Raw genomic sequence first — 26,617 nt, forward strand, 5'->3', positions numbered from 1 at the left:
AACAATCGTGCTTCCGTGGTAACTGATGGAGTCAGCACCGGCATCCACAATGCCATTTTAGTTAAAACAACCTTACCGGCAGCGACACCAGCAGCATGCCATATTGCATTGTTATCATCGCCCCTTCGCGTCAGCGCGATTGTATGCTTGGCCCCATAGATGACTTTTCTAACATTTCTGCAGAATCCAAATATGTGATGGAGTGGAATCGCGCATGAAAACTGTCGGCGTGGTCTTTTTAGCATCAACATTCGTGCTGCGAATCCCATATTGTAATTATCGTTAAGACTTTTTATAACAGTGAAATTAGCGCCTGGTTTTGCTCTGCGATCTGGATTGGTTGCTTCATCCTGGTCAATTGTGGTATTTTCTTTTATTAGCACGTTGATGTACTGAAAATGATCAGCGTTATCGGTGGAGTCCTTCGCAAACATCATAGATGGACCCGCCGATCTTGTGTAATCATCCGAATATCTCGCTAACCCAATTATCGTCGTTGCAACATCAACCTCGCGTTCTATTGATTCAATTTCTCGCCCGTCAATAAGATATCTGGCGCTCTCAAATAACGCCATGATACCGTTGTTGACGAAACCAACTCGAACATGATCGTCATCTGTGTACGGTGCATTATCGGCGGCATTTGTCACGAGTTCTCCCTCAATTTCGATAAACGCTTCACACGGCAGAAAGTATCTACTGGTATCTTGGACTTGAAGTTCAATTCGCGATCGTAGGTCAGGTTGCGCTGCATAATAAGAATAATATTGATAATCACGGACAGAATCATCCCTGCGCACTGGGGCATCCATATCAAACGCGGGATCAGCGGTTCGCGCAAACATTTCTATTATTTATCATGTTGATGTTTTCAATTGCGATTTTTTCGTCGTAAATTCTTTGAATTCTGTTTAAGACCACTCTCCCGCTATTGCGTTCATGGGCGCGTTGGTGGATGACTGAGCCGCCAACGACTCTAGTTTTTCTTCCACGGCGTTATTTATTACTTTACTGACATTTGCAGGCATCACTGTCGTTGATGGCATCACCGGTGGTTTCTGTTTTTTTCTCCTCACCAACGACATTAGTTTGTCCCGCGCGGCTGAAAGCGCCTTTCCGGCAACATCCCCAATAGCGCTGATTCCCTTATCACGAATAACATCAATAGCCTTCATTCCTAATTGCTTGGCTAACGGCGCTACTTTTGGAGCCATTCTTGTAAATAACCCCGCAATGGTGCTACCGAGACCATCTCCATAGTACGCGCGGTAAACAGGCAATCGCGAGTTTACCACGTAGACGAGTACTGGTTTATCATGGTTGTAGTGTATGATCATCCTTATTAAAAACACCAGTTTTCCAATTAATCATCCACGAGCTCGTCTATGAGCGTTCGATATGCATTAATGTCCATAATACCGCCTGCAAATAACCGCTTGCAAATATCAGCGGCCTCATTGATTATTTCCGTAGAGTTATTTCCGGCTCGTTTTCCTCCGATTAGTACTTCCAGCCGTGATATATCACTGAGAACACTATTAGGGCAGGTAACGCCGTAGGATTCTTTACCAACAGAGTATCCTTTTCCTTTTTTTGGTGTTCTACTCTTAACTTTCTCGAGGAATTCATCGTAATCGGAATCACCACGATGTGGTAATGCATCTTTATGTTTATTCGCTAAATACACTATTCTTGCCCAGTTCTCCGTCGAGGTTATTTTTTTCTTGTAACCTTCATTGATATACTCATCTCGAATGCTCTTAGTTGATGTTGTAGCAACAAAATTAACTAATTCTTCATCGTCGTCGATGTCTCTAATTTGATCTATTGCGGACTTTTTAAGAACATTACGGGGTATATTTCCCTCTTTCTTTTTTTCTTTCGGTGTTTCTTCTTCTGGTGTTTCTTCGGGTATTTCTTCTTCTGGTTTTTTCGCAGTAGCGCCTAGTTCTTCTTCGTCGGCCATTGTAACATAAGGTTCTTGTGGTTCGGTTATAGCGAGTGGTGGTAGCCTCCGTGTTGTAGCAGCCGCTATTTTTGCAGGGAGTGTTTCTAAAGACCTTTTTGTTTGTTCGGTCTGAGTTGCTATCTTTTCAAGCGCACCGAGAACGGGTACAGTTGCCGCCGTAACATCCTTAGTCGCTTTAGTTACCGGGGCAAATAACTGTTCACTTCCAACAGCAAAATCAGTTTGCATTTGTTGTCGCGTTTGAAGTTTCTCTCTCACTCTGTCTCGTAACGGTATAAACTTTCTAAGCGCTGCTAGTCGCTCTCTGGCTAGCCGAGTAGTAAGTGATTCACCTACCATTATTGTAAATTGATCCGCAATTTTCTAATTTTCCGCCGAGTGTACCATCGGGAGCTCCACGGAGTTTTCGTCTATAATCCTTCTAATGTTTTTGATCTTACTAGAAATCTCCCGGCGTCGTTCATAAACACGTCCGAGTTTTTTTCGTATTATTTCAACGGCAGTAAATAGTCCAATGAATGCATTTGCGTCATTGTGGTACAAGTTTTCATTGATCGTATGTTGTAATCGTTTTATAAAAAAATACTCGCGGGCCAGGGTAAAACGCCCCCGTTTCGATTGTTCGTTAATAATCTCATAATCGGATAATATTTTTTCACTGTCGAGACCATCAGATAATTCAATTCCTTGATTTTTTAATTTTGAAATCTCGGCTAATATATTATTGATGTCTTCGATATTCATTATTCTTATAAACATCTTATTTCTAATATCAAAAATTTTAATAAAATTATTGGGGGTGATTTTTGACCCCGTTTTTTGTATGGACAGTACAATGCCGTAGATCTCCACTCGAGTGTTGTGGCAGATTGCAGGCATACATGGACAGTACAATGCCGTAGATCTCCACTCGAGTGTTGTGGCAGATTACAGGCATATACATATACTTAATTAAGGACATTCATATCTTGGAACCCAAAAGCATACATCTCCGAGAGGGAGGCCTAGGGTGACAAACGTCATCGTAGACCGCCCAGAAGATATGCTTGGGGGACATCACTACATGTACTTAATTAAGGATGAATATATTTACAATGAAATGATTGATGGATGATGGGACGGCACAAGACAGCACAAACATAAAACGGCGGGGCGGAACTCTACGGCCAATTCAACCAATCAAAAGCAACCCAATTAAATTAACCCGGTTGCATGATTGTGAACAAAAGACAACCACACGCCCGGGTCAAGAGCGTGGGTTAGTTTTGATTAGTTGAATTGGCTTTCGAAAGCCCCAGGCTTATAACGAGTCATCTTATATATAAAGTGACTAATACAGCGGCGTCAGTCACAAGGTGTGTGTTAATTTGAATTCCCTTGAATCGTTAAACTCTTAAATACTTATTAATGGTGTTTCACGGCATTTAAATGAAACCAAATACTCAAATAAAACATTAAAAAAAAGAATACAGCTGTTAGATAACAGCGTGTATTTCATTAGTTTTCATCGTAAAATGATTAATTAATCGCAACATTAATTGGACTTCAAGGGACGTAACTCTTGTCATGCGACGCTATCACAAAACGAGTTATCTCCCTTTGATGTTATATATGAAAATCGAATTCTGTGTCCAGTCCTTTTTGAGATCGCTGTTTGATATACTCGTTCTGCAGCAAATCGTACTGAGGTGATACAAATGTCAAAATATTTTCCTGCCTCATTCATCGACTGAAATATTTTTTCCTCGTGAGTTGTTGTATCAAATGATTTGACGCCCCTTGTTGCTTTTGAGTACTTACCAGTTTGGCCTTTTTTACTGTTTTCACTCTGAGAGATGGCTTGCAAATTACACAGTCTGTTATTTTGAGGGTATCCATCAATATGATCAATAACGAGACGATCTTTGATCAATCCGTGGAAACATTCATAGATGATTCTGTGACAGAGATATTTTTTCCCTCCAGCAGTAAACATCAAATATCCGTGATTGTTTTTCCATCCAACCGGCTTCTTCAGTCTACGATTTCTAACAATGCCGTCGCGAGATGCCTCGTAATTGACGAGCAGGGGATGCGGCTGAAATTCTTGGTCCATTTGTATAATAATACTACTTGTCTAATTTATTATTTGGTTTAATTATGAATCTTTCAACGTAGTCTTGGGGGCTTTTGATGACGAAGTCAGCGGTGGGGTCAATGACGGCGTTTTTTATTCGTTTATCGTAATAGCGTTTTAGTTCCCTGTATCGCTTTCCGCCACAATTGATACACAACTGCGATTTTCCTCTTACACCGACGTGACAAACCAAGCACGGGAGGGGGCCAAGAGAACCATTGCGAACGCTTTGTAAATGATACCCGCAGAATTCACCTCTACATGATTTATTGCACGGGGTTGTCGACCCAATCATTAACCATTTGCATTTATTCATTATACTATATTCTTTTATTTAAATACTTGTTTTAATTATATGGATGAGTTTGAGAGATTAGCAGTAATTAAGCCCTGGAAAAATATTAAGTTCAATCTCGATAGAGTCCTCAAGGACACACCAAAAGCGTTAATAAACGATAGAACCCTGTTGAGTAAAATACGCGATTGTATCAATGAATTCAAGCGTGATGGTGCATCTCATAGTTGGTCAACATTTCGAATTGATGGTGTTGTTGATGCTACCATGAACGACAACCGCGCAGCAACGATAATATCACAACTTGACGGTAAAAGGTATTTCTTCAGAGTAAAATTCATTGTCCGGGTGGAATCAGGCGATTGGATCATACGTGATAAATTTGAACCAGTTCTCAGCGACAAGAAAACAGTCACTGTCAGCCGCGACTCCAAGCCGGGGTTGTTAACCGGAATTGACAGACCATACTATGAACGAGCGTATCCTGAAACAGCAGTTGTTTATGGAATATACCCGTTAAATAAGAAACCTGATATCGGAAAACTGAAACCGATGAAACAGTCAACGGGGATAAATTGTGTAGCAGAACGAGTAATAGAGCATTTTACAAATGCATGTCGAGGAAACAAATTGACTGATTTACGACGTAGCAAAATCAACCAGTGGGAACTAACCGTAAAAGAGCGTGGAGCAACCATCAGCGACATAGCGAGATTAGAAACGTCGTTGAGATTTCCAATAACCGTTACAACGATAACCGGTGAAGTATTATACGAATCAAAGTACAAATCAAATGGAGCCCCAATCAAAATTATTGATCATAACGAACACGCATGGACGCCCGCGATCACAATATTTCCACGGGATAGAACAGTAAAGTATATCCCGGGGGAATTTTTAGGAGAAGAATTCTCCCGGGATGGTTTTCTCGCGGAGAGGAAACTATTTGATGCTATTGCTTACTTGTGTAAAAACGACCCTGTATCAGTGTGGTTACTTCGCAGCGCTGAAAACGACATGGATACCTTTGATCAGTTTGTAAGACCAAACGGCGAATTATATCGCACTGAAGCATTTCACAACAGGATGAAAAAAACCGCCATGGAATTTGAAGAGCATGATGAACAACTTCTAACAAATTGTTTTACGATTCCATCGGTTGTAGCTCATGTTGCAGCAAGGAAAAATGCGTGGAGACCAACGCGCAAGGAATTTCTGCCGGATGTACAATCCAGTTGTTTGGAGTATTATCACGGTGGATTATGGAACACTGAATACAACCGCGACGCTATGATCTCGGTTGATATGGTTGCCTGTTATCCAGCGAGTTTTCTCGGGTATGGATCCGCCGCCGAGTATTTCAAACGATTTGGACACCCCAGACATGAAATGACTCGTGTTGCTATTAATGGACCACTGCCTGATTTTGATTTAACCGGATTCGCTCGCATAGTATCATTTGAATTCGCGGCAGGACTCCATCGCTGTTGCTATATTTGGATCGGTAGACACATGGCTGAAAAGAGATGGCTGCCAATAGCGCTGCTACGGTATATGATTGATTGTAGCATGCTAGTTTCGTTGATTGTCAGTGACGCGATTATATCATACCGGGCACAGACTGAAGTCTGGTTACCAGAACCGGAGCGTCTAGATAGCATAATTGACGAGTCCAGAAAGCGCATTGATGCCGACGAGGAATATATCATCGAATGGTCCAGGAGGATATTTAACCAACGAAACCGCGAGGCAAAAGATCTCGGTAGAAGAATAATTGGTAAGTTCACACAAGGTGGAAAAAACCACGACTACAAACGATATTGCTCACGGCTGATTATAGATGACGCAGAATATGATTTCGTAATCAAGGACGCAGTGACAAAAAATAGATACGTGAACTGCAAAACAGCTTTCTTGTCCAATGGAACGAGGTTGGGTACAGTTGTTACCTACAGCGATGGAGACAGCCCGGCGTATCCACATTTGAGGGCGTCTATGCTGGGTTATGCCGCTATCAATTTATTCTCGATGATAAATAGATTTCCCGATACCGCGGTTAGAGTAGCCGTTGATTCATTTTATATTGACGTAGCGTATAAAGGAAACGTAGCCGAGTTTACTAGTCCGGACGAGAGTTGGGGTACATGGAGAATTAAAAATGAAATACGACGCGATTATTCCCCGTCAGCAGATGTCACCGTTGAGAACAACTACTTACGCGGTGATAAATTGTCAGAATGGTCTAATGCACCATCGTGTTCTGATCCAATTTGTAGACATAAAACAGTTTATTTAAGCGGCTGTGGCGGGTCAGGAAAGACGACTCGGGCAATTGAATTATTTCGAACGCGGGCAAGTATAATCGTGCTTACACCGACCCATAGACTAGCGCGAGAGATAAAACAACGAAATGTTGACGCCGTTACTTATCACAGCTTTTTTCGATACAGCGGCGGTGAGTGGACTCCTGATCGAATGGGGGAAAAATTTATTCCCGACATTATCATCTGGGATGAGATATGTACTGTTTCGTTAGATACTTTACAAATGTTTCTTGAGTGGTTGCTGCGCGCGAATACAGCGGTAATCATGTGTGGGGATCATGGCCAACCACCACCATTTGTCGGCGAGGGTCCACATGATTGGTTAAGGGGTTTTGTGGACTATTATGAAGAAACCGATACTGATTACCGAGCACTTGATGAACAACTGCGCGAGGTTAAAAAACTAATCAGATTACAGCCGGATAGAGTTCAGTGTGAAATAATCCGCGAGGTAATTCCGGAAACGCCGTTGAATGAATTCTGGGAAACATGGAGACCAAACGATTTGATTGTAGCGAGTAGAAAGATAGTCAGAGACACACTTCAGCGGAAGTTGTTTGCGTTGCATAAGGAAAAGTTTCCAACGCGTCCAGTGCCGTTGTGTTATAGACCCGCTGACACACGGCGGCAGAACATTGAAGTTGAAATTCCAGCCCCGACAGCGTCGGGAACAAAAAAACAAATTCTCGTGCTGAATGATATCGTGCTCGTTGATATCGGTGTCGTCGAGGACGCGCTACGTGCTGATAAATCCCCGTGGACGCTAGGATACGCAACAACAATACATTCCTCGCAGGGACTAACCATCACGGACACAATTGTTTGGATAGTTGATAATCGCATCGAATGGTCGAATCTAGTCTATCTTGCAGTGTCCAGAGTACGAAGGATAAATCAGCTTCGAAGAATTGTTGTTGACGGAGCCGGTGACGGAGTCACTGACGAAGCCGGCGACAAAGTCACCATCGATGCAAGCGTCATTGATAGAAAACTCTCGGGTTACCGCCAACAGGATAAAAAAAAACAGCGGCGTTTTGATATTGATGCCGAATTAATAATCTCGCTACGACAACAACAGAATAATCACTGCGCGAGTTGCAATTGTATAATGAGTTGGCGTTATTCGGATAAAGACACTCGCCAATTTACCGTGGATAGGATCGATAACAGTCTCGGTCATGTCAAAAACAATGTGAGGTTGACCTGTCTTGAGTGCAATAGACGCAACGGCGCTAGTTAAGACCACGTGGGGGCAATTGAGTATCGTTAGGTATCACTTGTAGTTGCTCGCGTGTAAATCCGCGCTGAGGAGCAGTTGAATCCAGTCTATAGATCGGTGGTCTACCAGTTGATCGTGTTATCGTTGATATGTTATGTGTGGTAACACTCCAAATAGGATCAGTAGCTCTTTTTTTACCGCCTTCAAGCTCTCCTGGTTCATATAGATATCTAACAGTGACATCGCCAAGAATCGGCTTGGAAACGCTATTTATTTTTGATTTTCCGGGTATATACTCGTATTTAATCGCGTCGCTGGGCTTCATGTTGATTGCTCGGGTAATCTCGTTATTTAACGCTGCAATTACACCTGGCAACCTTTTAACCCATTCACGAGATCGTTTTTCTTGGATGAATTCCTTCGCGTATTGATATCCAAATAACCGTTCAGCGAGAGTCCGATTGAATCGTTCAACAATTGCCTGATCACGATGTAGCGCAGTATGACCTCGTCGTATCGCGACGCTATGATGTTTCAGCGTTGATAAAACAGCGCCGCGAAATTCACTACCGGGATCAACTTGTAATAGATTTGGCCAGCGCAGAGGGCCTCTTCGATAAATTCTTTCAAACGCAGCGGCTACTTCAGTTGCCGACTTTGTTTTTAACGGCTCCGCTTGTTTGTATCGACTCGCAACATCAACTACGGTTAGCGCGTATTTGTAACCGTTGTCATGCGGCAAAAATAGTATATCAGCCTGATGAACTTCATTAGGTACGCTGACATCAAAGCGCGAGAAGTTGATTTGTTTAGGCGGTGGTAGATAGATTTGCCATATAGCCTGTTTGGATAACCAATTAGCCGCAGTGGTCTTTGTTACCTTTGCAGCGCTTGCAAGCTTACCAATTGCGGTCTTCCCCTTCCAGTATCCTCTCGGAGAATAATAGATGGATTCCATGTTGTTATTATAAACGCTATCGTTTTCAATTACTAGCACCAGAAGCTCCGCTTCCAATCATTAATTAACCTTTCATAGCCGATTTTACCAACCATGAGGCCAATTTTTCTTTGACGGATTTATCAGGAATAGCATTTAATGCGTGAATTAATTTTACATCCGCGATATGACGCTGTTGCAGATCGCTACTTTTGTAAGCAACATCATGAGCATGACACGCCTTATCGATAGCGTTTATTGGATACTCACCGGGTTTGGGCTGATTTTGATCATCGAGTCTAATATCTAATCGTGTTCCGGGGCCACAGTAGTTATATCCTGGGAGGTGTTTTTCTCCTGGATACTTTGCCCACGGTGTTCCGGGGAGTTTTGCCAATTTGGCTGCGATGTCACCTCCTCGCTTTTTTTTAAAACATCTCCGGGTCTAATAGAAATAAATCTAAATTTCTTTGTACCGCATTGTACACACTTGCCAGTAAGGGCCGATCTGTTATTTCTTGTTGTAGCGGTTGTCATATCATTTGTGCCAGTACGTACTCTACACTTCACACAATATAGATCCATAATTTATGTATAGAGATATGAATATAATTGATTTTTCGGCGACTAAAACAAGAGAACCAGTTAAGCATGTTGCAGCGTTACCAAACTCGATCCGGATGATTATCATCGGACCATCTGGATCCGGCAAGACGCAATTGTTACTTAATTTAATAATGAGATGGATGAAGTGGGATAAGTTGTATTTGGTTGCTCCTAGCGTAGATGATCAACGATGCTACGAGGTGTTGAAAGATTTCAACGAGAATGCATCAGCGATCGCTAAAAAAAATGTCATCGAGTTTATTACAGATATCAATGATGCACCGGGTATTGATGATATTGATGGCGACGTTAACAATCTAGTCGTGTACGATGATGTTATGTTAGACAATCAAAAAAACCCAGCTAGGATATTTTCCAGAGGCAGGCATAAAAACACTGACGTGATATATGTCACTCAACGATACACTCAGATTCCAAAAGTAATTAGAGACAACTGTAATATTCTTGCTGTATTCAACGGCGTTGATACACACACGCTACGAAATATTTGGCAGACATGGTGCGGCGGTGACATGGACTTTAATGTTTTTCGAAACTTTTTTAGTCATGCTCAGTCAACCCCACATGGATTCGTAACGATAAATTTACATGATCCTCGGACACGATATCGTATCGGACTTGACCAAATATTCGGTTAGTTGTAAATAATTTTCATTGTAAATAACTCCTTAGCAGCAGAGGGGGCAATGACATCGACGCGGTCGTCGACGTGCTTACCGGACGCTGACGACGCTGGGATCGGCGCGCAGAAGGTGTTAATTAAACCAAATGACGATTGGACGATCCCCCAACGACGTCGTCGTTTTTTTTTTACCAGGCGCTGACGACACTAGATCGTTGAGTGCAGAAAGTAATAATTAAGCAAAATAACGATTGGACAAAATGTCGGATTCGCCCCCTCTGCTGCTATACATTATAATTAGAATCTTATATTGCATGACTGAATTTATGGAAATTATAAATTAATAATTTTTTTATGTGATACATGCATATATCCTTCCCACTAAAACACTTAACTCATTTTACGTAATGGGAAAATAGCTGCTAAGGGGACAAATGATACCTCACAGGCATTAATCTCTAATGGGGAAAATCTTACTCTAGTTTCACTGGTGAACAAGAATTATCCATGTACAAATATAACTTACATATTAATTGTGGATGATAGATATAAACGGAAACATGTTAATGGAACACAACTTTCTCATTCTATATTGCAGAATGGTCTCATTTTACTTAAACTTGCATTTTATAATGCCCATGAAACTGACCTAAACACATGGCATTAAATATGGGCCACAGTGGTCTAATACTTACAGGTGATGCTGTACTCACCAATATGAATTCTGACAAAGTTGCATGACTCTGCAGCCAATAATGCACCCCCTCTCCCAACAAAAAAAACCCAGACCTAAACTTGACCAAGGTGTGACAGAGAACCAACAGAAGGATAAATGGACATGTGTAACACTATAAGCTCCATCAAGATCTGTGGCATGGTGTAACAAACATTTAATTTTTCATTACCTTTCATTAAATTCTGGCCAGAGAGACCGGAAAACTTCTAATGTTGCCTCCACATCACCTGAACAATAGTTCATCAATTGCTGGAAAATTAAAAAAGATTAAATGTAGTTTTGTACTCATTGTGCTTTCTTAAACTGCAGAACATACAAGCTGGTCACACTGACCTTATTTAAGTACTGATAGAAAAAGGTCAAAAATTAACAGAGAACAAAAATAATATTTCTTAAAACAACCACTAGGAGATTTATGACAATTATGAATATCAAATTTATTACACATAAACCTATATCAGGTTGTGCATCTAAGCCAGACCAATCAGGTATGCTCCTGCATATATGCCTGACCAATCAAATATGTTCCTGCATATATGCCTGACCAATCAAATATGTTCCTGTATATATGCCTGACCAATCAGATATGTTCCAGTATATATGCCTGACCAATCAGTTATGTTCCTGTATATATGCCTGACCAATCAGATATGTTCCTGTATATATGCCAGACCAATCAGTTATGTTCCTGTATATATGCCTGACCAATCAGATATGTTCCTACAAACCCTACATGTATGCCTCACCAATCAGATATGTTCCTGACAAATCCAATATGTTCCTGATAATCCTAAGAAAATATGCATTCCTATAATGAATCTCCTACCATAGTATATATTTACAACATTTGTTTTTCTACACACCATTTGTTGTGAATGTTCAATATTCTACTCATGCCATTATTATAGCAAGTGTTCATACAATTTTGTGAAATTCAATGACCTTTCAAGGACTTTCATAAATTCCAGTAATTATTTCTTTTCAAGGACTTTTGAAGATGCATGTAATTTCTTCCAAAGACTTCATTCATCCCAAGATATGAAATATCAACTGATGTTATCTTCTGCTTTGTACATACTTGTAAAACATCTTATGAATCAAACATGTACTTGTTTTTAATTAACACATATGATGAACCCGAATGTTACAATCAATGTGACTGATGAACTTGACTACCAATCTTATAGAAAATCATGTCCATGTTATTGGACCTTAATCTAAATGTTCAAGCACTTTCAAGGCCTTGATTTTACTGTCTTACAATTCAAGCACTTTCAAGGTTTGCAAGGACCCATGTGAACCCTGTACATCCTTTCTAATCTCTTTAGTACACTGAAGGATTTGTGATGTGATAAAAGCTTCTTGACTATGGTACTTATCCATAATGGTTTTAGAAAACAGTTGACCATTTCTTGGCAATGGTGTGTGTGATTTGGATTTTTAACATAGCTTTAACAATTGTTCGGTCATATCGCTACGATGTCTGCAGTGTGGTAGTTTAAAGCGATTTCTAGCACTAGGGCATCATGCCGCAGACATTATCCTGACACCATTTTTATAAGTCTTTGGTATGACTCTGCCAGGGTTTGAACCAGCAACCTCCTGCAGCAAAGGTGGATGCTCTAACCACTTAGACCACCAAAGCGATGCACAATCAATCATGTTGATATGTTCATAACAACATATAGCAAATATGCAGAGAATATAATAAGGAGTTTAGGAAAAAATACCTTTGAAAACTTGAACTAACGCCTTAACAAACGGTTGATAACCACAATGCCACTGACACTCCTAAAAATGTGACTGTTGTGTCTTGCTTTCTGCTAATGCAAGCTCAACAAAAATTAACATATATGCTTTCAAAATTGTACACTGGTAATGGCTAACTCTCGTACTGTGTCTGTGTTTAGAATGGATCCTAACTGTTTATTAACTGTACCTGGAACTGTCCCCTAACATCCTTCATTGTGCCCTCTATAAACACTTTCCTCTCTTCTTTGCTGATAGGCTCTCTGCCAGTGTGGAGCTGGTACACATCACTCAAATTGTTCATCCCACTCACCTCCTTCCAATCCTCACCCTGCGGTTTAAAACAAGTTTATTAACTGTTAAAAAAATCCACTAATCAAACTGTCCAGGCATGTGTAGTGTGGACAAAGATGAATATGTTTATCTTTTCCTCACATACAGCAATTAATAGCTACTTCTTTAGCCTACCATGAAAAATTCTGCCTTCAGCTTTGTTATTATATATATCTTCCCTCAACACATCCCAAATTATTTTGCAATTTAATTTTTACACTTTTAGAACTTCACTTTTAATCGGTACTATAAAGCCAGTATTCTACTAAACTCAATACATACATGTATACATATCATCCCACTCTCTCTTCCAGATTGTGACCTAGGGAACATAATCTGAAATCAGTGACATACAGTTGTAGTTGTTGTAGGGTTTAATGCCATTTTTCAGCACACGAGAGGCTATACATGGCAGCCAGTATTGATGGTGAAGGAAGAACTTGGGGAAAACCCCGGAAAGAACCACCGACCCACGAGAAGCTACTGGCAAGCTTTCTCACATACCCACATTAGCCGAATCCATGACTCGAACCCACGCAGAGTTGAGATGGCAGTGATCCGTAACGGAGAGCGCTTTAGACCAGTCGGCCACTGTGGGCCCACAGTGACATACAGCATATTCCTCCTGATAACTACATGTGTAAAGTTGGGTCCAAAAATATTTTAAAAAGTTACTATCAATGCAGTTTATTTATTATTTAAACCAGATCCTCTCCTTGGGAACCCATAAGGGAGAGTCCTCAAAATCAAAATTATACCCCTTTTACTTATAGAATCCACGTGGGGAAAGCAAATTTTATAGTAAATTATGTTTCTCCAAGAATATTTACCCATCACATTACATTAGGAATATTAGCCTGCTACCTCGTGAATCCAACCCTACTAAATGGTGAAAAATCATCTTTCCCAGTCTAGAGCAATAGACAAAGGGCAATAACTTTTGCCCCTTATCCCTCTATGCACCATCAGGTGTCACTAGTTTTAAGCTGAACAAGATACTGACAAGTATGCTCGCATGGTACGGTGATTGGGATGGTTTTTAAGTAATGTGATTGGGTAAGTATTCATGGAGAAACATAACTTACTTAAAAATCTGCTTTCTCCTTCAAATACGTTCCCCAATCACATTACATTAGGAGAACAAGCAACAGGAGGAAGGGATGCTGAGTATCCAACCTCTAACCTGGGTATCCTTGTAGGGAAAAATAGCTGAATTCTCCCATGTGAACTTATTCTCGCTAATTACATAAGCAACACAACCTGGGGTCACTTGACATACAGTTAAGATGATGATCACTGAAATCTTCTTACCTACAAAATTTCACCACCAGCAAATCCAGCGAAGCTAACAGGCTGCATTGATTGATCCAGTTGGGTCTGGTGGCCATCTATCTTGCTGCGATGCCAAATCTCTGAGATGGAAGCTTGAGAAGGTTTATTCTGCATGCCAGTCTACAGTTTCTATTATACCTTGGGTCGGAACATTGCATTCAAACAAAAGGCCCACAGAGATTGCTTGAAACTTCTAAGCAGTACTCTATATGAGGCAACTCTTATCTTATGAGATGTCAGTGTACACAAAGTTTACGACCCACTTCAGCCACAAAGAAAGGGCTTGAAGAGTGATATCCTGTGTTCCAGCTCACACTGGAAGAAGAGGCATTTGTGCATGCAACAACTTGTCTCGTTGTGCTCAAGAGCACGAACAGGATCTTGCATGGATGCTATTCTCGACTTGTCTATAGAAGAGAGCAAGTGAGTGAGAACTCTTTGATTACCAACAGATGGTAACCTATTTTGGGCATCCTGATGGTGTCAAGAGAACCACTGAACCCTCCCATCTGAACTGAAAAGAGTTCAGACTAACATAAAAGGCATGCAGCTCTCTTACCCTGCATGCAGAAGCTAAAGCTATCAAGAAACATGACCTGTATGATAGTGACTTTAGCAAAGTGTAGGCTAGAGGATCCAATGGATTCGAATCGAGCCATGTTAAAACCTAGGATTGGTTCCATTGGGAGTCCAAATTGGTCTAAAGATCCGATAGGTTTATATCCTGCCCAAAAATGTCTGCCATGATGCTGGAATGTGTCTAATATCATAGGGCAGTAACCTTGGGTAGAGATTGGTGCCCAACTGTTTATCCTTAAAGAGCCAGAGAAAAGGTCAACTAGTAAGTAATTGAGGCACACAGGGATGATGTTGCTGGCATTGCAACAGTCCCTGAAAACAAACCACTTTCTCTCATAAGCCTTCAGAGGGTCTTCTGCTCTTGAGAGCCTCTCCACAATCAAAGATTTGAATTGTGTGTCTCACAATGCTGTCCTGGTAAGAGCTGAGTGTGTAGAGAAAGAGAATGATCCAGGCAGACAAAGACCACCCAGGAAAGTGGATGCTGGAGAGGAATCAGCTTGGCCATGTGTCTGCAACAATATCCTGAACCATCTCTGATAGGCATTGAGCAGATGTATCTTCCCCATAAAACAGACAAGCATACATATGAACAGCTACTTCATTCTTGTCAAGTACCAGGAGGTCAGTTCTGAAAGCGTCTGCCACCTTAAGTTCATCTTTTCCTTCTTATGGAGATCTACCAATTCTTTAGAGCTGTAGTAAGAGTGGAGGGCACTCTGAAGTAGCCAACACCCTAAAAAATGATGGTGGCTTGAAAGCTAAACTTCAGTCCATTCCATGGTCAGATCTGAGTAACACTTGCTGTGCATCAAGGCCCAACTGGGTCTACCTAGAGAAGACAAACCAGGTGGTATGAAGAATCAATTCCATCCCTATGAAATTGTCACTAGCTCTCCCTTGTGGACAAGCAGTGAACATACAGAATTCCAGCATTGCCTGCTGGTTTGCCTGGCAAACAGTTGGCCTGGAAGCTGGCGGTATATTGGACAGTGTGACTATCACCGGTACTGGCTGCTCCAAAGGGTTAGCTGGACAGACAGATTTCTCACTGAAATCTCCATCAAAGAAAGGGCATGTTGCAAATGGTATAGTTGGATGGATGGATCACTGAGAACCATGTAAATCATAGTTGGCTGGACCGATTCAACAAAAAGGTCCCCATGTTGGAACAGCTGGATGGATGGTGATAGTGCAATTTTATTATGCAGCTGAGCCAATGGATCTGGTGTGAACGGCATGTGGTCAGTCCAGATGCTGAAGGTACATAAGACAGTCCAGCCATCACTGGTACTGGCTGCATCAATGATCTGGTGAAAGGACAATTAATCCACACAATAAACCCAAAACAAATGTTGGATTTGCCCACAGGAACACAAAAATGGTTGTACAACAGCAAAGCTAAAAACTAGCAACACCTGGCGGTGCCAAGTGGAGGAAATGTGCAAGAGTTATTGCCCTTTGTCTATCGATTTTTTTTAGCTTTTAGTAGGGCTGGATTCATGAGGTAGCAGGCTAATAATTCTAACATAATGTGATTAGGGAACGTATTCGAAGGAGAACCCATTTCTCAATTTTGGTGAATTTCCCCAAAGTGATTAGGAAGAGACTGAGTTATAGATTTATAAATGAATGGATCAACAGACAAAGGGTATCAAAATATCCCCCTGATAAAGTGTATGGAAGAATGTGTAGACACATACTGTCCAAAAGAATTACAAGAAAGTTCTCAAAACATAAAACACAGTAAGTACTGTGTGCTCTATCAGATCTTAACACTGAGCGCTCTATCAGATGTTAGCAATGACTGCTCTAACAAATGTTAGAAATGACTGCTCTATCAGATGTTAGCAATGACTGCTCTAACAAATGTTAGCAATGAGTGCTCTATCAGATGTTAGCAATGAGTGCTCTATCAGATGTTAGCAATGAGTGCTTTATCAGATGTTAGCAATGAGTGCCCTATCAGATGTTAGCAATGACTGCTCTATCAGATGTTAGCAATGACTGCTCTAACAAATGTTAGCAATGAGTGTTCTATCAGATGTTAGCAAAGAGTGCTCTATCAGATGTTAGCAATGACTGCTCTATCAGATGTTAGCAATGAGTGCCCTATCAGATGTTAGCAATGAGTGCTCTATCAGATGTTAGCAATGAGTGCCCTATCAGATGTTAGCAATGACTGCTCTATCAGATGTTAGCAATGACTGCTCTATCAGATGTTAGCAATAAGTGCTCTAACAAATGTTAGCAAAGAGTGCTCTATCAGATGTTAGCAACGACTGCTCTATCAGAGTTTAACACCGAGTGTTCTATCTAATGTCAGTATAAAAGTCTTGACAAGATGAAAGAAACCACAGAATGCTGAAAAACATCAATATTAGATTGAACACTACCCATATAATATGTGCCACAAAGTAGAGCAGTGCAACAAAAAGTGTAATAACTGCCTTACCCAGATGTCCTCCAGTAAAATAAAACATGTCACAACTGCCATACCCAAATACCCTGCAGTGTAATAAAATGTGTAATAACTGCCATACACAAATACCCTGCAGTGTAATAAAATATATAACGACTGCCATACCCAAATACCCTGCAGTGTAATAAAATGTGTAATAACTGCCATACACAAATACCCTGCAGTGTAATAAAATATATAACAACTGCCATACCCAAATACCCTGCAGTGTAATAAAATGTGTAACATCTGTCCTACCCAAATACCCTGCAGTGTAATAAATTGTGCCACAACTGCCCTACCCAAGTGCCCTGCAATGCAAAACACATATATTCAAACTTTCTCCTGGTTTGGTCTTTTCCCCCTTTTAGATGAAGTGTACCTCAGACTCTTGACTCTTGGAATCACTAGCAGGTCCTGATTTACAACAACTTAAATTTCAGCTAAAATAAACTCATTTAACAAATGTGCAAATGTAAAATGTTTTATAATTGGTTAAATTTCAGATCTGTATAAATCCATGAAAGTAATAATGTTTAAAAGGTTTAGGACTTAACGATAGTATGTGACATGGCAACACAACTATTTTCAAACATTCTTTACAAAATCATCTAGAGTTAAGTAAAATCAGGTATAGCATCCTTGTATTTAGGAATATGAGTAGGTTAGCTAACCATTTACTAGCAAAAGAGTCTTTTACCCTTATACACAATTTCTGACATTTAAACTTCCATGTACATCTTCATTTCTTCCAATGCAAAAATGTTATCCCCAAATCCAAAAATAATAAACTTTCCAAAATGTCAAAAATCTTGAGCTGTTACAATTCTACAAAATAATCATACTAGTAACTAGTCCAACAAGTGCTATAAATGCTTACTGACCCAGAATCCAGCTATTAAAAAACATCAATGCCCTGAATTTGAATAAGTAAAAGGCTATTTTCTGGAACAAATTTCTGGGTCCTTCTAACAACAGTTGTAATTAATAACAAAGACAAGTTCATTCTTCCTCTGGTAAAATTTGTGTTAGTTTTAAGAAGAAAGAGCAAAGTGCTTGTTTGATCACAAGTAACTCTGACAGAATATGAACAAAGCTAGCAATATTCTCAACAGTGAAAGACTGATCAGACCTGAACCAGCACTCACCAATCAGGCAAAGGGATGGGAAAATTTGCATGATCGTCAGAAATGTTCACTAATAATAATAATAATGACCTTATTTAAAGAGATAACACAATTAGCTATAAACTAATCTACCTTGAGGCCCTCATACAAAGGAATTTATTTATTTTAGCTGCATCTCTGAAGCCACTGGATATATTGAGTTTGGAAGAAGGAAATAGAGTGGGCATTTCTAATCTCAACTGAAATACTATTCCAGAGCAGAGTTTCAGAGTATTGAAAACTTTTTTTTTGAAATAACTCCTTATTTGGTTTGGGAATTTTATACTGTTTGGTAGACATGGATCACAGGTCTTACCAGGTAACCTGTACTGGAATAGTGATTGTAAATATTCAGGAGCACTATTATGAGATATCCTGTACATTAATTTGGCTTTTCTCAGACAGATTCAGTCTTTAATAGGCAATGTTTTTAACCTACCAGCTAAATTTTCCTTCCTTTCTTTCTGGATTGATATTAGCAAAAATGCTCTTTTTTGAAGATGTTCCAGCTTTGCTATGTTTTTATCATCTGAATTCACCATTTGAGCTAGGCAAGGTGATTTTCAAAATAGGAAATCCCCACCCTTTCTTTTTATTATATGGTCCATACTCTCCAGACATTCCTCCAGGGGTCGTCATGAACCCTACATCAGTAACATAAATTATGTGTCCTCTTTCTATGAATGAATGAACAATGATTGGTCTAAAAATATTAAAATAATGTCACTGTAATTGCACTTTGTTGTATGCTGGTCCTTAGACCCTCCCTAGGGACCCCAGTTGTGAAGTCCAAAAACCATAATTGATCCTGCAGACGTAAGACATATGTACCGTGTTTGATCTATTGCCACCCAACGGTTTAGGAGAAGCTGCTGCATACAGATGGACGGATGGAAGGAACTGACAGGTGGACAGACACTGGGCATCACAATATCCTCTCGCTAATGCATGGTATAATAATTAGTAATGTAATTGTTCAATTAAGGATGCAGAAGTAATTAATTGCAACTGATTAGATTAATAACTAAGAGATTCTTTGTTTCTGGATGATCTCTTCACATTCTTTACAAATGATATGATGATGTCATTAATTTAGCCTTACCGGAGTATGATTAAATTGGAACTGTTTTTCAGTGTACTCCCGGACCTCCTTACGGTTGCTATGGGTTTTGCTTGCCTGATACAATATTCTTTGGAAGGATGTCAGGCCACACACTGCAATGTGCAGAGACATGGTGTCTAAAAACCTCATGTTAGTTCTCTGAAAAAAAAATCACCATCATTGAAATGGCCATACTGTAAAGATCTGGCATTATAGTACTGACATTTAACCGCTTCACACCATGTGATTTTTAACTATATATCAATGAATATCAAATTTTTAGACCAAAATATGTAACGTCTGGATCTTAATTAAAAACAAAAAACAATCCTTTATCCTCCAACATTTCTCTGAGACCTGATTAAATAAACCATTACTGTCGTACTTTACCAGAACTGATTGTCAACTAAGTTATGCATGTACGAGGTGAAGTCTGCTTATTGCTAATCAACAATTAATTTTTAACAACAGTAGCATAGTGTAAGATTGGGTAAAATTCTATTAGTATAGACCTGTGAAAGACATACTGGCAGAGAAAACTAGTGTAGCATAGAAAGATTATGCTAAAACTGAAGAACCAGCAAATTCAAAACTGCAAATGACACATTTTTGGTACATATGATAAATAAGTATATCAATTTTTTTAATTATTATTTACCACTTTTTTCCCTTTCAAGGGTGTTTTGTAATAAAATTTCACATATACTAGGGAATGTGTTGCTATTTGTGGAACACAAATGTTTGTGGGTAAGCTAGAACACAAATTTACAGCTAAAATGAACTATCTACCAATCTGATATTCAAAAAGTCCATTCCCAAGCTGTATGCAATCACTGGTTTGTCCCTTATTTGTCAAACATGAGGAACAATGGAAATTAACTGATTACAATTTAATTCATGTATCAATACTATCACCTTACTTGAGTGTGGAATTTTTAGCCAAACCTTTCGTTTTGATAATAGACTGTGCTAAAATCATTCATCCATTACCCTGGAAATTCTCATGAAAAATTCTTTAATCCTCAGTAATTTCACTTCTTAAACAGATTCTATACTATGACATTAAAAACATTGCTGTCTGTTCATGTTCACATTTGATTCATTTAGCTTCCTAATACTGGCTGTAGTAAAATCTAATTTTATGCTAAAGGCACTAACTCTGAAAACATGAAATAAGTAACATAAAACACGAAATAACATAACTTCAAGTTTTAAAATTTAAAAACTTTGCTGAATATTCTATTTTCAGTCATAATAGATACATGGCTGCATAGAGGTGACAATAACTGTCTATCAACTGACTACGGCTTCCTGACCACTTCCTCCATCATTGCCATCAATTCTTCAACACAGTCTGGGGAAAAAATCATTACCCCAGCAATTAAAAAAACTGAAAAATGTCATCCACTGCCTATATTCATACCGACAATTTATATATATAATTAGAGCAGCATTAGAAGGTAAAATCTTTACACCGACAGCATTAAAGTATTTTTAAAAATTTGTTTTAACTACGGTTCTGTACATATTGTGAATAATAATACTATACTCTCCACATTGAATGGACATAAGTATTCACACTCGCAATCACTGGGTTGTGGGTCTGACTCTGACCTAGACCATCATCCATTGTGTATATTCTGGCAAACAAGGTAATTTACTCCCAATGCCTCAACACAGGGGTAATTAGCCTTTACAATTAAACACAATCAATACATCAAGTATTCACAACATTTTGGCTTTAGCAGAAAAATTTTGTCATTATTATTGTTGTTGAACAGGCATGAAATAAGCATGCGCATGCAAATTCATTTTTTCGGGGGGGTGGGGAAATGATAATGGGGAAGTGGAAAAAAACTAATATTCAAGAGTCACACACACACATGCTCATCATGGTAAAGCAGGATTCATTTTGGAGAGTAGGGGATGGGTTATTATGGTTTGTAAACACCCTCCCACTAAAATTGCCCTCTCCCATTGATTGTTCTTTTGCAAGGTATATTTGTGGTGTGGGGTAGGGGCTGACAACCAAAAATATAGCAAGATTAAGATGTATAAATATTTTACCCTCGCTAGCTCTTTCGTCTGTACAAGCTTCTCTCAGTCTACATGTTAGCCCTGCCATAACCCTTGATTTTTGTTGACCTGGTGTTCATGGACTCAGTTATCCAGTGAGAAAACATGCTTGGTACTGCATTTTGCAGAGTTGTCTGATGGTCGTAAAACCATGTAACTCCTTAATTTTATAGAAGGTATCAAAACCGTCGTCTCTCAAATGGTCACTTGAGACTATCTCACCTGTCACTGGTAGGATAATGCATGGTACCATCTACTGAATGCAACTAACAACGAAAGCAGAAATGCATAGTTCCAACCAAAACACGAAACATTGTGGAGGTCTTAAATGTTTCACACCAAATTTATAAATCAATTAATTTACCCACTTATTTAAGGGACACAATAGACCACCAACACTGACTCAATCAACCACTGTACACACCTACTGAAAGAAGTTTATCACCCAAATTTGCTGGTGCAGTTTGGATACTGCCACACACCCACACCCCCTTAATCCTTTTTATTTTAGAATCAGAAATGGTGGCAGGAACTCCAGATCATTCATATACACATCACACTATAATGGTACATTTATATAGCATTTACAGCTATGGACCACTGACTGCAACAGAACCATTTCAGATGTAGGGGTGGTGGGATTTGGCAATATAATATTCAACTCTATCTTTCCTCAGCTGTAGTGCAATGTCATATTTATAAATAAAATTTCAATTAATACTGTGTTTATTGTATTTATTTGTGAGTCTGTCCTTTAAAGAACGACAAAACCATTTTTATGAACATCACTCTTACCCATGAAAATGAATAGTTTACTACCATAATGGGTCCAAGCAGTGGTACACACTTCATCATGACAAGTTCAAGCAATGGTACACACTTCATCATGACAAGTTCAAGCAATGGTACACACTTCATCACGACAAGTTCAAGCAATGGTACACACTTCATCATGACAAGTTCAAGCAATGGTACACACTTCATCATGACAAGTTCAAGCAATGGTACACACTTCATCATGACAAGTTCAAGCAATGGTACACACTTCATCACGACAAGTTCAAGCAATGGTACAAACTTCATCACGACAAGTTCAAGCAACGGTACACACTTCATCATGACAAGTTCAAGCAATGGTACACACTTCATCATGACAAGTTCAAGCAATGGTACACACTTCATCATGACAAGATCCATACCTTTGACCTCCTTTACTTCAGCAAGAAAGTAAGTATTTGTATTTGAATGGACTCTAGCAGAAACATTCTAGAAATTATGCTTCTCTGTAATACTTTGAAAGGAATTACTGCTATGGATATCATGTATCAGGTGCTGAGTACACTTAACTTACCAGTTTTCTTATACACATGATATATTTTTGTACTAATAAATTGCTCTAAGCCCAAAAAATAAAAATTAATTATTTGTGTGTGTATGTGTCTGATTTGGAATTTTAATGTAGCTTTAACAATTTTTAGTCATATCGCTACAATGTCTGCAGTGTGGCAATTTATAGTGATGCCTAGCACTGTGGCATCAGGCAGCAGACATGCAGCATCATGTTCCACCAAGACACTTTATCCGACACCAGGACAACAAGTCCTAATACTAACCTCTTAATGCAGAGCATCAAGTGAGACAGCTGCTGGTATCTTTTTTATACGTCTCTGGTTTGAAGACATGACCTCCCACATCCAAGGCAGATGCACTAACCACTTAGGCCACCGGTGCGGTCAATTAATTATGTAATAACTGTTAAGTATTTATCATTTAAAATGTATCAAATGTTGGTAGCCATATCAGTGAAGTCCATATTTTTGCACCTAACATCATCCCCGTACCATATACCTGCATATACATGCAGTATTTTCTTGAGTTAACTGACCTGGTTTGATATAGCATAGTATAGCACAAAGCACTTGCAGACCTCAACCATTACATTTTAGTAGGATTTTTCTGTACTACTTCTTAAATGTGTTACACTCCTTCTACTTCCTCTCTATGCTATTTGATATCACATATCAATCTGTGGCACATAATGGAACAATCAGCTATCAGATAATGCATACATATGCACTGAAACAATTAAACATTTTATGATATTTCAGAAAGGAATCAAATTAAACAAACACGTGTAAAAGACAGAATTCTGTTACAGTAATGAAACAGAATCATTAAATAACTAAGCTTTGTTGACTGGTAAGAATATATCAGTTTGAACACTGAAGGGGGAGGGGGGTTTGCTGCTCTGTGTCACATATAGCTCAAGGTTCCTAACCATTTTTTGCTGGGTCTTTTTATGACACTAAGCAACTATGGAAACCATTATCATTTATATGACACCAAACCAGTGGAAAATTATGGGAAAAGGACCAACTGTTCTTTATAAACTGGTGTAATCAGAATGCAGGTTCAACTGTCAAACTTGGTGTCTGAATAAACACCATGCTCTGAATAACATCATCATTAGTAGAAGTATCATCATTATTATCATTATTATTATCATTATTATTATTATTATCATTATTATTATTATTATTATTATTTACACTGCAGGTGCTATTTAATGTGTTTTTTTTAAATTGTGAATCTGCAAATTAAAGTACTGACAAATATTTATTTTTTATCCAAAACCATGAAATATGGTTTTCATTATCCATGAATAAATATAATTAAAAGTATCAGGCGACAACATGAATTTTTTTTAGAAAATAAATGTACCAAAAGCCACAAAAAACTTGGGACACACATGCATACATACACAAACTGTAATTATGTGCATTACCCTTGTATAGTACTGTTCCTTTAAAAATGAGCGATCAAAGCCTACATTGTGACCTATCACAAGTCGCTTCTGCAGCTCTCCCTCCTTTGTCCTACTACTGACCCCCTCCATAGGTATGAGGTCACTCAACTGAATGTCTTGCGTCCAACGGAATTTGTCTGCAATCAGGTAATCGCTGCACCAGGAGTACCTGCAAAAACACAAGACAGCATCAGAAAGAGAATAAATGATAAAGCATAACTATAACACACTTGCAAATGTAACAACCACTGTAAATAACAAAAATATCATCACAAGGTACAAACTAGCAGGTGAAAAGGTGACTAGAATCACTTTGGCACATAAGTAACCTTTTTAACAAAGACAAGTGTTTTCCACTTCACCCACAGATATAGAGACAACCCTCAATGAAACATGGCTTCAAATTATGCCTTCTTGCTTTCAACCACTGATCCTATCAAGGTCTTGAAGCATCTTAATTATGTTCAGTACTGGATTGAACATTCCCTATCATGGAACCACGTGGCATAAAGACACACTTTTATATGTCACCTGTAACTGGTCCCATCTTAAACTGCACTTGTAAACCAGATTACCAGATTAACCCATTACATATTCATATACTGCTATGTATAGGTTGTTTAATGTGGCAAGCTGAGCTAATGAGACAATATTAATCTGAACTGACTGCCATTGACTTTCTTTAATTTTAAAAGACAAGGTGCTGAAAGACCAGTTGGAATAGCCAGACGTTTTGCAATTATCTGTCTTTACAAAATTCTTAATAGGATAAACGTAGATATTGCTTGGATAACCCGAGTTTTTCACCTGCATTAGGAATTTTTAAAGGCTGTACATACTGTATTTTTATCCTATGAATTTAGCATGCAGCTCTGTAGTATTTAATTTAAAACAAGAAGCAGACCACTTCGTTGTGGAGCATCGAAACGTTTGTTTGGAGGCAGCTGTCACTTCTCTCATTTTTTATGTCCCTAATTTAAGCCCTGTATCAATGAACATTTTAGTTAATTTAGCGAGTGAACACAAATTGTCTAAAATTGTATTCACATTAAAAAATTGGATGAAATAATCATAATGTGAATGGTATAGACCCTGCCAATGTAAGAGCAATAGCCACTGTTTTATAAACTGTCAATGTAAGGGCAATAGCCAGTTTTATAAACTGTCAATGTAAGGGCAGTAGCCACAGTTTTATAAGCTGCCAATGTTAGGGGCAGTAACCACTGTTTTATAAGCTGAGATTTGTAGGGCAGTAGCCACAGTTTTATAAGCTGTCAATATAAAGGCAGAAGCCACCATTTTATAAACTATCAATATAAGGGCAGCAGCCACCATTTTATAAGCTGTCAATATAAGGGCAGTAACCCATTTTATAAGCTGTCAATGTAAGGGCAGTAGCCACTGTTTTATAAACTGTCAATGTAAGGGCAGTAGCCACTGTTTTATAAAATGTCAATGTAAGGGCAGTAACCAGTGTTTTATAAGCTGTCAATGTTAAGGGCAGTAACCACCATTTTATAAGCTGTCAATGTAAGGGCAGTAACCACTGTTTTATAAGCTGTCAATGTAAGGGCAGTAACCACTGTTTTATAAGCTGTCAATATAAGGGCAGCAGCCACCGTTTTATAAGCTGTCAATGTAAGGGCAGTAACCACTGTTTTATAAGCTGTCAACGTAAGAGCAGTAGCTACTGTTTTATAAGCTGTCAATGTAAGGACAGTAACCACTGTTTTATAAGCTGTCAATGTAAGGGCAGTAGCCAATGTTTTATAAAATGTCAATGTAAGGGCAGTTGCCACTGTTTTATAAGCTGTCAATGTAAGGGCAGTAACCACTGTTTTATAAGCTATCAATGTAAGGGCAATTGCCACTGTTTTATAAGCTACAAATGTAAGGGCCGTTGCCACTGTTTTATATGCTGTCAATGTAAGGGCAGTAGCCACTGTTTTATAAATTGTCAATGTAAGGGCAGTAACCACTGTTTTATAAGCTGTCAATGTAAGGACAGTAACCACTGTTTTATAAGCTGTCAATGTAAGGACAGTAACCACTTTTTTATAAGCTGTCATCGTAAGGGCAGTAGCTACTGTTTTATAAGCTGTCAATGTAAGGGCAGTAACTACTGTTTTATAAGCTGTCAATGTAAGGGCAGTAACCACTGTTTTATA

General features: G+C 39.0%; 1 protein-coding gene across 5 annotated transcripts in view; it reads right to left on the minus strand.

The window, feature by feature from the left end:
* The window catches only part of LOC149801868 (DNA polymerase subunit gamma-1-like), a 108,727-nt gene that overhangs the window by 62,506 nt on the left and 19,604 nt on the right, over positions 1–26,617 (minus strand). For all 5 annotated transcript variants that reach the window (XM_089956238.1, XM_089956239.1, XM_089956240.1 and 2 more), the window contains exons 3-6: positions 24,429–24,618; positions 19,568–19,726; positions 12,785–12,925; positions 11,015–11,094 (exon numbers count right to left, since the gene is read on the minus strand). In XM_089956238.1, the coding sequence (XP_089812364.1) occupies positions 11,015–11,094; positions 12,785–12,925; positions 19,568–19,726; positions 24,429–24,618 (570 nt within the window). The remainder of the gene's footprint in view (positions 1–11,014; positions 11,095–12,784; positions 12,926–19,567; positions 19,727–24,428; positions 24,619–26,617) is intronic.

The sequence above is a fragment of the Sinohyriopsis cumingii genome, chromosome 4 (assembly GCF_028554795.1).
Source record: "Sinohyriopsis cumingii isolate HCF-2022 chromosome 4, ASM2855479v2, whole genome shotgun sequence".
Lineage (NCBI taxonomy): Eukaryota > Metazoa > Mollusca > Bivalvia > Unionida > Unionidae > Sinohyriopsis > Sinohyriopsis cumingii.